Here is a 13681-nt window from a genome sequence, read left to right as displayed (position 1 = left end):
TTCATTGTCTCTTTTAAAATTGAAATCCCACAAATAGAATAAGGAACTTCTCACGAGAGCGCATGAGTCCTGCTGGTTCTTTACGTATTCGAGGATCAATAAATATAAATAAATACGAGCGACCGCGAGAAAGATTTAACCTGAAAACACGTGTTTTCGTTGCTCTTATCGCGCAATGATTCAAGACTGTTGTGAAGGTATTGAAGTGAACTCAAAACCTTTCATCTACATTTGTTTCAACCTTATTTGTTCATTGTTTGTGATATTTTAAGTGATGGAGGTATTCGAGTCTTGCATTATAAAACACTTTGCGGGGTTACAGTTCGACATTTGAGGAAAGTAAAACGAGGCGATGAGATATCTCTCATCGATGTGCTTGCTTTTGTATTTTTCGGGCACATCTGTGTTACACCGTCATCGGTGTTTACCTTTAACACCTGGAAGGCCTTTTAAAAGTTCAACAGAGTGCAGCACCAGTTTGATTCAACCAGATGTCAAAAGGTCACAGCCAAAGGTCACAGCTGAAATCGGTAACTTTAACTATTTGATCGGCGTTCACAAGCTTCATGAGCAGTGATTGACAGCTGCTTCAGGAGACTCCTCGGCTCTGATTGGTTGCTTGTCTTTAAGTAGAATAGTGCAAATACACACGTTAAAAATACTCTTCCTAAAACTGTGCAAACCGACAATCAGAACGAGACCCACCTTTTCTTTTCCAATCTGCTCTTCGTTGGAGCAATAGACCTCGTTCAGATCCTGGGTCAGTTTTTTGGAGCGCTGCTTGCACTTTGCAGTCATGTCCAGCTGGTCGTCCCTGCAGGCAGCCAGCTCCTGCTGGTCCAGGATCAGCTGTTTGTGTTTCATCTGTGGACACACAAGGTGCGTTCACGAACATCTCGTCTTCGTAGCGCTAGGATTTTTGTTCTAAGTACTTTACTACCAACCGATTACTGGGCCTAGACTTTCAGCATGTTTCACATCGTGGTACTTCGACATAATTAAAATACAATCACACAGATTATATTCACACTGCGTCTTTAAAACTGTATTACATTGTGTGCCTTTTGTTTTGACCATAAACTACATTGTTATCCATGTGAGTCACATCTCTTCTACACGTCAAAACACATCAATATTTGTATTTAAATGTCACAGACCATTCTGTTTTCATATACAAGTATACCTACGGAAGTATGATTTTAAAACACTAAACTCCTCTGATGAGTTTCAGGGCACCTTGTAGTTGCTGATTGAAGTCTTGATCTCCTCCAAACTGTCCTTGGACGTCTTTGTGACCTCTGACAACGAAGACGGCCCCTGAAACATTGTAAAAAATAAATAAAACAAAAAGGTATACACAATATATATATATATATATATATATATATATATATATATATATATATATATATGTTGATGACCCATCCAGACCCACAGGAGCTTTGAGGTAGGTAGACAAGGAGGTGGACATAGTATTTATTTATCAGTGGTAGAAAGTACTCAAGTTACTCAAGTTTAAGATTAAGCAATGTTTGGATGTACTTGAGTATTTCTTATATACTTTTACACCTCTAGATATATTTTAAGGATCAAGTTATTTATCAGATTCAGATTATTAATACAAAAAATATTTAAAACAATAAAATAACAAGAAATAAATGAGTACTCTCATTTTTAAGTACATTTTTATGCTAATGTTCTTTTTTGAAACTTTTCCTTCCATAAATAAAAAATACAAAGCATGTTAAAGAAGCGTTACAGAAACATTTAGTCAATGATCCGGATGAATGTGCATCTTTAACAACAAGGAAGAACAACAACATCGTGACAACTTGAAGAACAACAACATGACGTCTCACCTCATCTGAAGACATCGTGAAAGTAATCTGGAATAAATCGAAACATGAAGTTGTTTTGCATGCTGTCAAATGATAAACAGATAGAAATCAGTATAAAACCCGTTTCGGCCTTAAGTTTCAGGGGAACACACCGACTCACGCCTCCTTCAATGCGCTTTAAATACGTGGGAATAACTTTATGTCGGTCACGGTCGACGAGCCGTGAAGTATCTGAACGCTGTCACGTTGAATTAATATGTCGGATTAAACTTTGATTTCTAGTTATTAATTTAAAGAACTCACCTCCAGACACCGACCCGGGTTGTGAAGTCACCGCTTCACTCTTTCGGTTTCTATTTCCCAGCAGCCGGAGTGCTGCATTCAGGTACTGTCGGAAATAATGTCACATTAAAAAAAAAAACACGGGAGGACTAGGAGTGGCTTTTACTTTTGAATATCACGACTAATTATGATAAATGATATATTATTATTATTATTATTATTATATAATTATTATTATAATATCTTGCAGCGGTAGTAACTAGTTACGTTTGAAGCCACTTGTGTAAGAAGTACTCTTTTAAATGAAGTAAAAACAGCAACACAGTGTTCACTTAGTATGACTTTTCTTTACTTTTCATGACATTATAATATAACTTGTTTTTTTTTTAACTTTTCATGACATTATATTACTTTTTTTACTTTTTATGAAATACTATAATTACTTTATATTTTACTTTTCATTACATACTAAATAATTTTTTTAAACTTTTTATGATATGATTGTTTTACTTTTCATGACATACTATAATAACTTTTTTAATGTTCATGACATTATAATATAACTTTTTATGAAATACTATAATTACTTTATGTTTTAGTTAACATTACATACTATATGTTTTCATAGTTGTGACTAAGCTATCACAGTCAAATAAAAGAATGAGTTCTGAGGCTGCAGGACAACAACAACAGGAGTAAACAAATAAGAAAATCATCTCAAAAGTTTTATTCTCATTTTGTAAATCTGATTATTAAACATCTTATTTACATCATAGTTCAATCATGTGATTACTAAGTGAGAGCTGATTGGAGCAAAGGCTGTGACATCACCTGGTCTCATTAATGTTGGTCAGAATCAATCAAATCAATCAGTTAGTCCTTAGACTTACAGACTTAAAGACTTGTAACCTTCCAGACTTACAGACTTAAAGACTTGTAACCTTCTAGACTTACAGACTTGTAACCTTCTAGACTTACAGACTTGTAACCTGAGGTGAGAATTAAACAAAGATGAAACAATGGTATGAAAACGTTGAGGCTGATTCGGGCTGAGGATGTCATGTCGTTTGTGATCGTGGTGCATTGTGGGCCGGCGCCATCTCTTCCACTGGTAAATCAATATGATGCTTTATGAAAAGTTTGCTTAGAATCACGTGGCGATGACATCATTCTTTACTATAATGGAAATATTAACAATGTGAGATCTTCTAGTTTCTTCGGCCCCCAAATGTTTCAAACCTCTCTACATCGTCTCTGGCTGACGATTGGCTCCGCCCTCGGTCAGGTGCCTCTCTGATGTCACAGCTTGGCCGTGCGGCGGTCTCTGACGGCGTACAGGACGGCGTGCGCTCGGTCGAACGCGTCGCCGACGGCCGACTGGACTCTGCTCCTCCAGCGCTGCAGCTGAGGACGCTGCTGCAGGACGTCTCTGCCCCCCCCGAGAGGCTGCAGAGACACACACCGAGCACGCTCAGAACCTGCGCCCCAACGCCAAGCCCCTCCTCCAACATAGATGATCGACACCTGAACCAATCAGAGCCTCTGACCTGCATGAGCTCACAGACGGCGAGAAGGTCGGCCACGCTGATGTCATCCCCACACAGGAAGGGCTGTCTGCGCAGAAACATGGACTCCAGTCTGTCCAGAGTGTCCTCCAGCTCAGACAGAGCACGAAACAAACGCACCTCGTCCACAGCAGAGCCAGTCTGAACTGGGATGAGTACCTGAGACAGAGACGGGTGGAGACAGAGGCAGGCAGGTGGAGTCAGAAAGAGAGTTGGAGATGGAGAGACAGGTGGGGACAGAGACAGACGGGTGGAGACAGAGGCAGGCAGGTGGAGTCAGAAAGACAGGTGGAGACAGAGACAGACGGGTGGAGACAGAGGCAGGCAGATGGAGTCAGAAAGACAGGTGGGGACAGAGACAGACGGGTGGAGACAGAGGCAGGCAGATGGAGTCAGAAAGACAAGTGGAGACAGAGAGACAGGTGGAGACAGAGATGGGTGGAGACAGCAAATCAAACGGGTGGAGCAAGACAGGTGGAGACAGCAAGACAGAGACGGGTGGCGACAGACAGACGGGTGGAGACAGAAACAGACAGAAAGAGAGACATCAGACGGGTGGAGACAGAAACAGACAGAAAGAGAGACATCAGACGGGTGGAGACAGAAACAGACAGAAAGAGAGCCAGACGGGTGGAGACAGACAGGTGTGTGTACCTCTAGTATAAACACTTTAGCAGCATGGGGGCGGGTGTTGGTGTGATGCCAGGCAGTGTACTCATCCACTCTGGCTCTCCTCTCTGGTTGCCGTGGATACCAGTGCTCCGGGACATCGTACCTCGTGGACAGGTACTTCATGATGGCGTCACTATAACATGCACGTACGCGCACACACACGAACACACGACATCCTTTATACAACAATAAGATTCAAGAAGAAGAAGAAAAAAACACATCGATCCTTTAAGAGCGCGCGCAGTGCGTGCGCGTGCGGGTACCTCTCCGTGAGCACGAACCCGTTGTCCTCCAGCACCGGGACCTTCTGCATCGGGTTCAGTTTGGTGAAGTCCGGAGTCCGGTTCTCTCCTGGAAACACCAGACCACGCGTCACGCACGTTAAAGTTTCCCGAGACAACCGAGGATCAGGAGGACTCGTCCGGTCGGTTCCGGTAACGAGACACCGCTTTTTTGTTTGTTTGTTTGTTTGTTTGTTTGTTTGTGCCGAATAAGAAGAACGTTTCGACTTTTCACCCTCGATTCTTTTCATAGAAAAAGTTTGTAAATCTCACGGGAAATTAATAAACGGTCCTAATTTCAATGGAGTTGCGTTACGTGACGAGAGCTCTGATGTGGGGCAAAGTTCACCAGGGCAAAGGTCATGGAAACCTCAGAGGCTCCAAACTGCGAACCGACCGGGTACCGGTCCAGTAGAGAGCCGGTTCCCGGGTTAACGGTCCGGTAGTGAGCCGGTTACCTTTCCTCAGGGCCACGGTGCGGACGGTGTGCGGGATGCCGGTGCAGCTGAGCAGGATGTGAACCGCCCGGCAGGGCTGCGACAGGAGGTCCAGATACACCTCCACCGACCGGCGTGTTGCCATGGAGACCGGGTTCGATTTAACGGGGAAACAACCGTTGAGATAAACAACAAACAGCTGCTCTGCTCTTCCTCCTCAGGGCGTCTGCGGCCTCGTGATCCAGCTGCTCCGCTGCGCCCCTGTCGGCCGCTCCGCGCACTGCAGCGGGCTCGCCATGTTTTAAGTCTGAAGTTCACACTGGAGAAAAATATGTAATAAATAAGAACATTATTATTATTATTATTATTATATATATATATATATATATATATTTAAATATATATATATATATTTAAAAGAAATAGATTATATATTTTTTTATTTAATTGTAGTTAAAACAGTGTAGTTTGTATATCATTTGTAAAGTTATTAATAATCTGGTTCAATCTACAAATGTGAAACTTTTGAAGATAAAACAGACTTCACATTCATATGATTAACATGACGAGTTTAAAGACTTCAGTGAAACGTTACGGTTTCTGGAAGACTTTGAACCTTGGATAAATTTAGAAAAGGCGGAGACCAAACTTTGACCTTTTGGGGGACAAAGTTTCTCAACATGAATATCAACATTTAAAAAAGGACGGACAGGTTTCATGCTTTAGAGCTGAAGAGTTCAAATCTGATCTGGAGTCTGCAGTGTCACCCCAAAACCAGAAAGAAAATATTAAATATTCATATTTCTGGAGGAGCCAATCAGACGACTCCAGGTGCTGTAACGACTGGTCCCCTGGAATGGGGTTAGGACCCCTGGACCTCCTGCTTTAAAGTTAAAAGCTGGAGACTTTTATGAAAGACTTTGCAGCAGTAGGACGTTTTGTTATCTTTATGTATAAACATATTTTTTGTTTGTGATAGTTTATTTAAACTGCAGCCAAAGAGATTATGATGAATGGAGTCATTTATCAATAAAAACCTTTAAGGATGTTCTCTTTGAAATGTGGAACAAAAGGAGAGAGAGGAGATTTCAGTGTCAAATATTTATTATACACAATACACACACACTCAGGCTAATTAGGCTCTTAATGTTGTGAAAAACAGCCCCATGTATGGAAAGTGTTCATAGGTCTGAAAAGATTCATCTGAGAGGTGGGGGACTCCAGCCGGGGAGGGACCAGGTCTAGTCCTGGCTGGGGGACTTATTAAACTCCTCCAGATGGGGAGGGGAAACAGGTCTAGTCCTGGCTGGGGGACTTATAAAACTCCTCCAGGCGGGGGGGGCGGGGACCAGGTCTCGTCTCCGCTGGGGGACTTATTAAACTCCTCCAGACAGGGAGGGGAAGAGGTCTCGTCCTGGTGGGTTGGAGTCCGGTTCCTCAGTCCCCTGGAGAGGACGGTCACTTTGAGAGGCAACCAAATCCCTGCAAGTGAGGAGGATACAACTATTATTGATCTGCTGTGACCTCCAGCCTCCCCAACAAACTCATGTATTAAGTTTAATTTAAAATTACATTAATTAATGAGCGAGAGCCATTTTCTTTTGGTTCCGTTAAACCTCCCACCACTTGGGGGTTCAGGGCTGCTGTCAACTAGGCAAAAAGCTCAAGAGGATCACCAGAGACTGGTGTGATAATCAAAGTTGTCTGTGGTTTAGGAAACTGCATCATGACACAACGTGGCCGTCTTCTGTTTATTGTAAGAAACAAATCGTCTTTGAGTCGTCGTGAGTTGCACGCTAAACAAAAGCAACTGCAGTAAGTTGTTCACCTTTGATCCCCGCTCTGCAGCTGGTCCGTGCTGCTGTGCGTCTCCTCTTGAATCAGGACATCAAGTGAAGGAGGGTTGAGGCCAAACCACCTCTAGTCTTTATAGGTGACTCCCCCCTCCCTTCCCTTCACCTCTCCCTCTCCTCCCTCCTCTTCTCCACCAGCCACTCCTCCACACTTTTCCCCCCCATGGAGCTCTGACAGAAGTGGAACATGGTCCTGGCCTTCTTGCTGAGGAAGCGGCTGTGACCAAAGTGTTTGGTCTTCGGCTGATGACACAGCCTGCAGGTGCAGGAGAAGGGCGCCTTCAATTTAAAGTACTGACCTCGTCTCTCTGCCTCCTGCCTCCTCCTTTCCAGCTGCTTCCTATTCCACAGCGTCGTCTTTGGACCAAGAGGAGGTGGAGGAGGCCCGTCGGCGAGACATGGTGGAGGAGCAGCATTGTCGGCGTCAGGTCCAGCAGCTGCTGGAAGGTCCGAGGCCTTGGAGGGTCCCGTCTGGTCAGAGACGCCTGGAAGGTGCTGGTCTAGGGGGGGCCGTTGTGGAATCTCTCTGGCAGGAGGCAATGGGTCTGGTGCGACCCGAGGAGCGCTGGTGGATGACCCCTCAGCCTGGAGGCCGTAACCTCCCTTCCTCAAGTTGAACCTATGTAGCATACAGGTTATTTTAAGCACCTTGAAGATAAAACGGTTTGTACAGTAAAAGGCTTCTCGGTGTCGTGTGACACTCACCACTGGATGAGCGTCTTGTGGTTGATCTCAAAGAGACGCAGCTTGTCTCGGAGGGTCGGATTTACCAGCACGCTGTCTCTGATGATGTAGTAGCTCCTGACTATCATCGACCAGCGGCTGATCCGAGCTCCAGCGAGAGAGCGGCTCTGAGAATGCAGCCGACACAGCAGGATGCAGACGGCCTCCACCAGCCTGCTGGCATCGGGCCTCATGAAAGTACCGCTGCCGCAACTGTGGACAACCTTGTCTCCCTCGGGGAGTTTCTCCCACAAGGCCAAGATCTTCGCCTCACACCCCACCGTGACCCGACCCGCCACCCGCAGTGCCACCAGACACTCGGCCAGGTTCAGGACATGCTGGTACCCCGGGGAGCCATCGGCGTCCACACACTCCTACAGAGGGCAGAAGAACACAGTCCTTCACTCAGCATGTGGCTTTGAGGACAGAGGCGACGGAGCCGATGTAGAAAGGTGAAATGATCATGTACCTCGAGTTCAGCCAGCTCGGACTTCCCAGGCTGTGAGATGTCCGACAGGAAATCTGTATCAAACATGAATTCCCGAAAGCCCTCATCAACCCTTTCTACCTGGTCCCTGAAGTCCTCCTCCTCCTCCTCCTCCGTCTCCTCCTCTGGGACGTCGGGGTTGTCCGGCAGCTCCTGCAGCACCCGGCCGGTCTGGGAGAACAGATAGTTGACCCCTATCAACTCCCCTGTGGCAGCACAGAACACCAAATTAGGAACACAGTCAAAACATATCGGCACCTTCCTGAATTTCTCTCCCTCGGCAGGTACCTGTGTGCTCCCGAATCCGCGTGTAGCCTTCAACCAGCTTCCGCCCGTACAGGAGCTGGGCCAGCTGGTTCACCGTGTCCAGGTCCTTGCTGCTGTAACTGCGCGGTAGCTGGATGTCCCCCCTCTTCACCGAGGGACACTCGTGGTCCTCGTTCCACCTCGTCAGGCCCTCCAGCAGGTACAGCTGGAAGTTCATGGGACTGCCACTGGTGCCTGGAACGGGACAGAGAGGAGTGAGCCAAGAAGACTCTGAGAGAAAATTAACTTGTGTCTTCAGGCTTTAGACACTTACCAGGGATGGACCTGTTGAGGTGGAGGTGGAACGACTTTAACGAGGTGAAGCCGCGGGAACAGCGGTACACCGGCAGACTGACTCCTCCCCGGGTCAGCTGGCCCGTCCTGGTGTACAGCTGCAGCCCCGGTGGATCCTGGAGGCACGGCAGGTGGCGCCGCTGGGTGCTCCAGATGCCCTCCACCCTTTCCTGGTCCAGTAGCAGGATGGCCATGCCATCGCTGGCCGACTTAAAGTGGTCCAGGGTCTCCTCAATGAGACGCTCGGTCTCCTGTGCCCCACGTGTGCGGCGGCGACAGTGCCGAGCCATCTCTTTGAGGGAGACCCTGCTCCAGGCCCCGGGTCCCTCTGCCTCCATGGCTCTCTTCAGCAAGGCCATGTCCTCCTGGTCCCAGACGAAGATGGAGGCTGCCAGGCGACGCATGAAGACGCCATAGAGGGGGTGGCTCTCGGTGGTGACCATCACCGCCAGCCTCCTCATGAAGTGCCAGATGTCCAGTCTGACTACTAGCTGGGTCCATTCAGGGAATAGAGGGGCAGCAGCTGAACCCCCAGTGATGGAGCAGCAGTCCTTTTCCACGTAGAGGACCAGAGGTGGCTCCACCCCGGCCTGCTGGTACCGCCTGACGAGCCCAGAGGTCATCTGCTGCAGCCCGTAGCCCTCGGCTGCGGTGAGGACCGACATGAGCACCTGCCCGTGCTCGTTGCCCACATTGGTCACCCACTGGGCCGTCCCTGCTGCGTGGCCAGGCAGCTTCCTGTGGATCTACACAATCAGAATAGCTTTATTGATCCTGTGGGGGAAATCAGCTCAAGATGCTCCTATTCTAAAATAGATAAGAGTGTGTAAAAGCCACATAAAAATATGTGCATCACAGTAAAATATACAACCGTGTACATGACATTTGAAAGTGTGTACATTCTGTATGACTCAACGTAAATTGTCTTAACATTCTACCTGCTTGGTGGAGTCCATTTTCAGGATGGAGCCAAAGACCGAGGTCACCTTGGCTCTCATCTCCTCCAGGCGGGTGAAGCTGTCCGCGATGAAGGCCGAGAGGATGCACTGCCTGGTGGGGACCGGCTCCATCTCAGGGAGGGCTGGAGGAGGAGGAACAGACACACCCGGCAACATGAACTTCTTGTAAATGGACATGAAGCGGATGCAACTGTTGGCCCAGGTCGCCGTGTGCTGCTCCACCAAGTCGGAGCGCAGACGGTCGACGTTGTTGCCGAGCGACCGTCCCCTCATCTGCATCAGGACCTTCTTGTCACACGACAGCCTGTAGAGCAGATACAATGAGATGAAGGACAGAAAGACATAACACGTTTATAAAACCACATAACTGGTCATTTAAACTAAAAACTAAAACCGCCTCTCTGCTCCTGGGACAAGATCAACGCAACGCTGTGAAAGATGAACTTTGACCTTGAACAAAGGCTCCCCCCTCCTTCCTTAACCCCCTCCAGAGTTTGAGAATCTTTGATGTACCTGTATGTGAGCACTGCTGGGAAAATGCTCCTGTACTCAAAACCCAGCTGGGCCACAATGCGTCTCGACCAGGAGGCCAACTTCTTCCCACAGCCGCAACACTCCAGGTACTCGGTGCCCATAAAATACCACCCGTCGGTGTCCAGGACCTTGCGAACGGTCTTGTACAACCCACACGCGGTCATTCTATGACCACAGTCTGGACAGCTGATGATGCACTTCCACATCCTGTACGGTACCCAGAGGAAGAACGGCCGCTGGAAGAAGTCGTCAAGTGAGGCCGGTGGCTGGTAGTACAGCCGTTTGGGGCCAGGAGGGTAGTACCAGGTCTGCAGCTCTGTGTTTAGGGCGGGGTGCCCACTCGGTTCAATGGTGAACAGAGCGTGGCACACCCACCCGTGCTGCACCCTGGGGAGTGTCCTCCTCCAGCTCTCTGGGAGAGGAACCTGTAAACACACATAGAGACTTTGTTAATAAACATCACAACTTCCAATACCACATCTGCGATACGAGTGTTTAGATTCCACTAGAGGACTGACATCAGCTGGGAGAACGCCAGGTGCTGTCGCAGCAGGTCGTCTTCTCTGGACCGGGGAAGTATCAGGTGAAGCAAAAGCCACTGGTTCATCTGGAGCTACAGACATGATGGTAAAAAGAAAAACAACTCATTGACTGGTTCGGGTCAATTTGCACTGAGCTGGTCACACGAAACAGGATTGTGGCGTCATTACCTGAAGAAAGGTAAAGCTCGAGTTCAGAAGCCGTCGGCTTCGTTTCGTCCTCAATGAAGGAATCTGTAACACAGAGAGAAACATGAGGACTGAGTTCATCTGAACCACGAGAGACCCACAGTGCAGTGTTGATCTACTGAGGATGAAGACCAAGTACCTCCGAGAACCTGTGAAGGTCCCGAGGAAGACATGGAAGCTACGGGGGAGGAGGTTGGAGGCGCTGAAGGTGAGGAGGCTGCTTTGCGGTCCCTCCCCAGCACGTACCTCTTCAGGCGGTCCATGCTCGAGCCCGTGGACTGCACGCGGGCTCTCTTGAGCCACATCTTGTAGCTGTGAAGGGACGAAGCCTTGTTAAATCAAAACAGGAAACACCTCACAGTGACGTTTGGATCGTGACTCGCCCTGTGACTCACCTCTCCACTGAAGGATCTGCCGACTCGTAAAACTCCCGGTACGAGAGTCCGGCATGCTCCCCGAAACCCACCCGCCTACTATCCAGCGCTCCCTCAGAGGAGGAGAGGTCAGACACCCTCCTCTGCTGGACCGCAGACGTCACGCAGGGGAACAGCGCGGCGTACCGGGACAGAGCGTCCTTGTTCTCCATCAGGGCGCTGGTGTCGAGGTCCCCCGACTCACGCGCCTGTTGATGAGCTGCCAAGATCATGATCAGGTAGCTGACGTTGTTGCTGAGCAGCCAGTGGAAGGTCTGCCCTCTGTACATCCCGAACTGGATCTCATGCTGGCTGAGAACCAGTTTGGTGTCCGTGCAGTCCCCCCCAGCATCAACGACCCGGTTCCTGGCGTCCTGCATGGTGCCTGCTGGGTTCTTTGGCCGCTGGGATCCGAATCCTTCCTGCTGGCAGCCAAAGGCCTCCGCCTCAGGAGGAGCTTTAAGGAGGAGGTCATTGGACCCTTTCCCTCTGAAAGCTGGTACGTAGTCCATTTGTTCATGGAGAAGAGTGATAACTGTTGGAGATGTAGTAGTAATATATCATAAAGGATTCTGATGGGATTAGAAAACACAGACACAAATAACATTCCTGTCACTCTCAGACAAAATTTATTTATCTTCCTTTTTATTCAAGTATAATTAAGAGAAAAAAAAAAATATATATATATATATATATATATATATATATATATATACACACACACACAGTGTTTGCCCTACCATTATATTAGGGGGGCAAATTAAAGGGAATATTGTAGTGGTAATTAAGATGTACGTAATGTTTTTTGACACTAAACTAGTTCATCTTTATCTCAGTGATAATGTCCAAATGAGCATAACATCATAATAAAACAAGTAAACAACTCAAAAAGGTCCATTCTCCATCCATTGTGTGTGGGTCCCTTTTAAGAATTAAGTTTTAGGAGTGAGGCCGATATGAAAGCTTGTTTATCCGTCTTTCCTTTACAGACAGGAACATTATTTATCTCTCTTTATTTGAGTTCATATGCGTGTTGTCAAATTTCAATATGACACGGAAATTATATCTCTTGTGTTATCATATACTGAATGCACGCAAAATCACATTCTTCTCATCTTCACATCTATGAACTGGATGAAACAATGGATATCCGCGGCCCCTTGTGGGCCCCCCCAAAAAATGTGCAGCCCTGCCACTCCCCTTCGGGCTAAGGAGGGGAGGGTTGTTATTGTGGTGCAGTTCACATACTGGTGAACAGTTAGTACCACTTTATCCAGTGTGGTTAAAGTCTCTAGTAATTGCACCAGGACGCTGAATCTGCAGATACACAAAGAATACTGTACCGAGGGCAGCCATGTTTCAGTGAAACAAACATGGCAGCCATGTTTCAGTGAAACAAACATGGCAGCCATGTTTCAGTGAAACAAACATGAAACATGGCTGGCGCACTCACGAGTTGATTATAAATCACACAGCGTAAATTTTAAATTAAATAATAAGCAGTACTATCTAGTTAAAGAGCTTCTTCTTACCGCAGGAGGTCTTTGTTGTCTCTCGGGTCAGATCCTTTTTCCCGGGATTCCTGAGTCTGCTCGAAGCAGCCAGCCAATCACAGCTGGTGACTCGAAAACCGTCCAATGGGCGCGACAGTCCAGGGAGAACCAGTCAGACACGGCGGGGGGCGGGTTCAGCTAAGGAGAACGCGAAGCTCCTCCCTCTGTAGCGAACCAATCAGCGAGTAGAACGGTAAAGAGGGACGTCCAATCGGAGAACATCCGGGAATTTCAATCCAAACGAACGGGGACGAGACCTCGGCTGCATTCGAATAGTAAAAAAAAAAAAAAAAAAAACTCCCAACATCTAACTGTAAACCGTGGTGTTTAGAGAATCTGGAATAATGTCATGAAAAGTTAATCAAATATTAGAATATGTACTGAAAAGTAAAAAGGTATGCCCATTAAAAGTCAAAAAAGTTAAAATATATACACATGTATAAAAACTACTATGCACAATGGACCTTTTCAGGATAAACACCTGGTAAAGGTGGGGCTCATAACACATTCATAAACTTTTGGGTGCCTTAAAAAAGATATATATACACACATATCTATCTATATACACATATATATTGTATTTAGTAGATTTATATTTGTATCAATAGTATTAATCTGTAAAGTAACATGCACCACTGTATAAAGTATATAACAATGGTGGGGAACGTACTCAGATCCTTTACTTCAAAGTAAAAATGACCACAGATTACAGGTAGGAATTTACAAACTATTATTGATATATATATATTGATGTAT

The 13681-nt window shown here is 46.9% G+C and overlaps 3 protein-coding genes across 4 annotated transcripts in view; all 3 read right to left on the bottom strand.

Annotated features, from left to right (window-relative positions):
* Positions 1-2251, bottom strand: part of ifi35 (interferon-induced protein 35) — a 5120-nt gene extending 2869 nt beyond the window's left edge. Inside the window, exons 1-4 of one of the 2 annotated variants that reach the window (XM_034539786.1) lie at positions 2142-2244; positions 1860-1886; positions 1237-1317; positions 706-864 (exon numbers count right to left, since the gene is read on the bottom strand). In XM_034539786.1, coding sequence (XP_034395677.1) covers positions 706-864; positions 1237-1317; positions 1860-1874 — 255 coding nt within the window. In that variant the 5' untranslated portion in view covers positions 1875-1886; positions 2142-2244. Of the gene's footprint in view, positions 1-705; positions 865-1236; positions 1318-1859; positions 1887-2141 lie in introns of both variants that reach the window. The other variant, XM_034539787.1, reaches the window with a different exon arrangement.
* A 573-nt stretch (positions 2252-2824) lies between these two features.
* gstt2 (glutathione S-transferase theta 2) lies at positions 2825-5335 on the bottom strand. Its single transcript, XM_034539790.1, has 5 exons — positions 5097-5335; positions 4621-4708; positions 4340-4490; positions 3668-3844; positions 2825-3566 (listed from the first exon to the last, which is right to left on the bottom strand). The coding sequence occupies exons 1-5, from the start codon at positions 5218-5220 to the stop codon at positions 3420-3422; spliced, it is 687 nt and encodes a 228-aa protein (XP_034395681.1). The 5' UTR covers positions 5221-5335; the 3' UTR covers positions 2825-3419.
* An 826-nt stretch (positions 5336-6161) lies between these two features.
* On the bottom strand, positions 6162-12997 carry LOC117735246. Its single transcript, XM_034539762.1, has 13 exons — positions 12905-12997; positions 11355-11907; positions 11099-11271; positions 10942-11004; positions 10750-10844; positions 10211-10656; positions 9677-10001; positions 8719-9484; positions 8427-8639; positions 8121-8344; positions 7634-8025; positions 7228-7547; positions 6162-6557 (listed from the first exon to the last, which is right to left on the bottom strand). Exons 2-13 carry the CDS (start codon positions 11882-11884, stop codon positions 6391-6393), a joined length of 3714 nt encoding a protein of 1237 aa, XP_034395653.1. The 5' UTR covers positions 11885-11907; positions 12905-12997; the 3' UTR covers positions 6162-6390.
* Between the last annotated feature and the right edge of the window lie 684 nt (positions 12998-13681).

This window comes from Cyclopterus lumpus, chromosome 8, assembly GCF_009769545.1.
Source record: "Cyclopterus lumpus isolate fCycLum1 chromosome 8, fCycLum1.pri, whole genome shotgun sequence".
Classification (NCBI taxonomy): Eukaryota; Metazoa; Chordata; class Actinopteri; order Perciformes; family Cyclopteridae; genus Cyclopterus; species Cyclopterus lumpus.
Note: the sequence above shows the minus strand (reverse complement) of the source record. Positions and strands in the feature narration are given on the sequence as shown.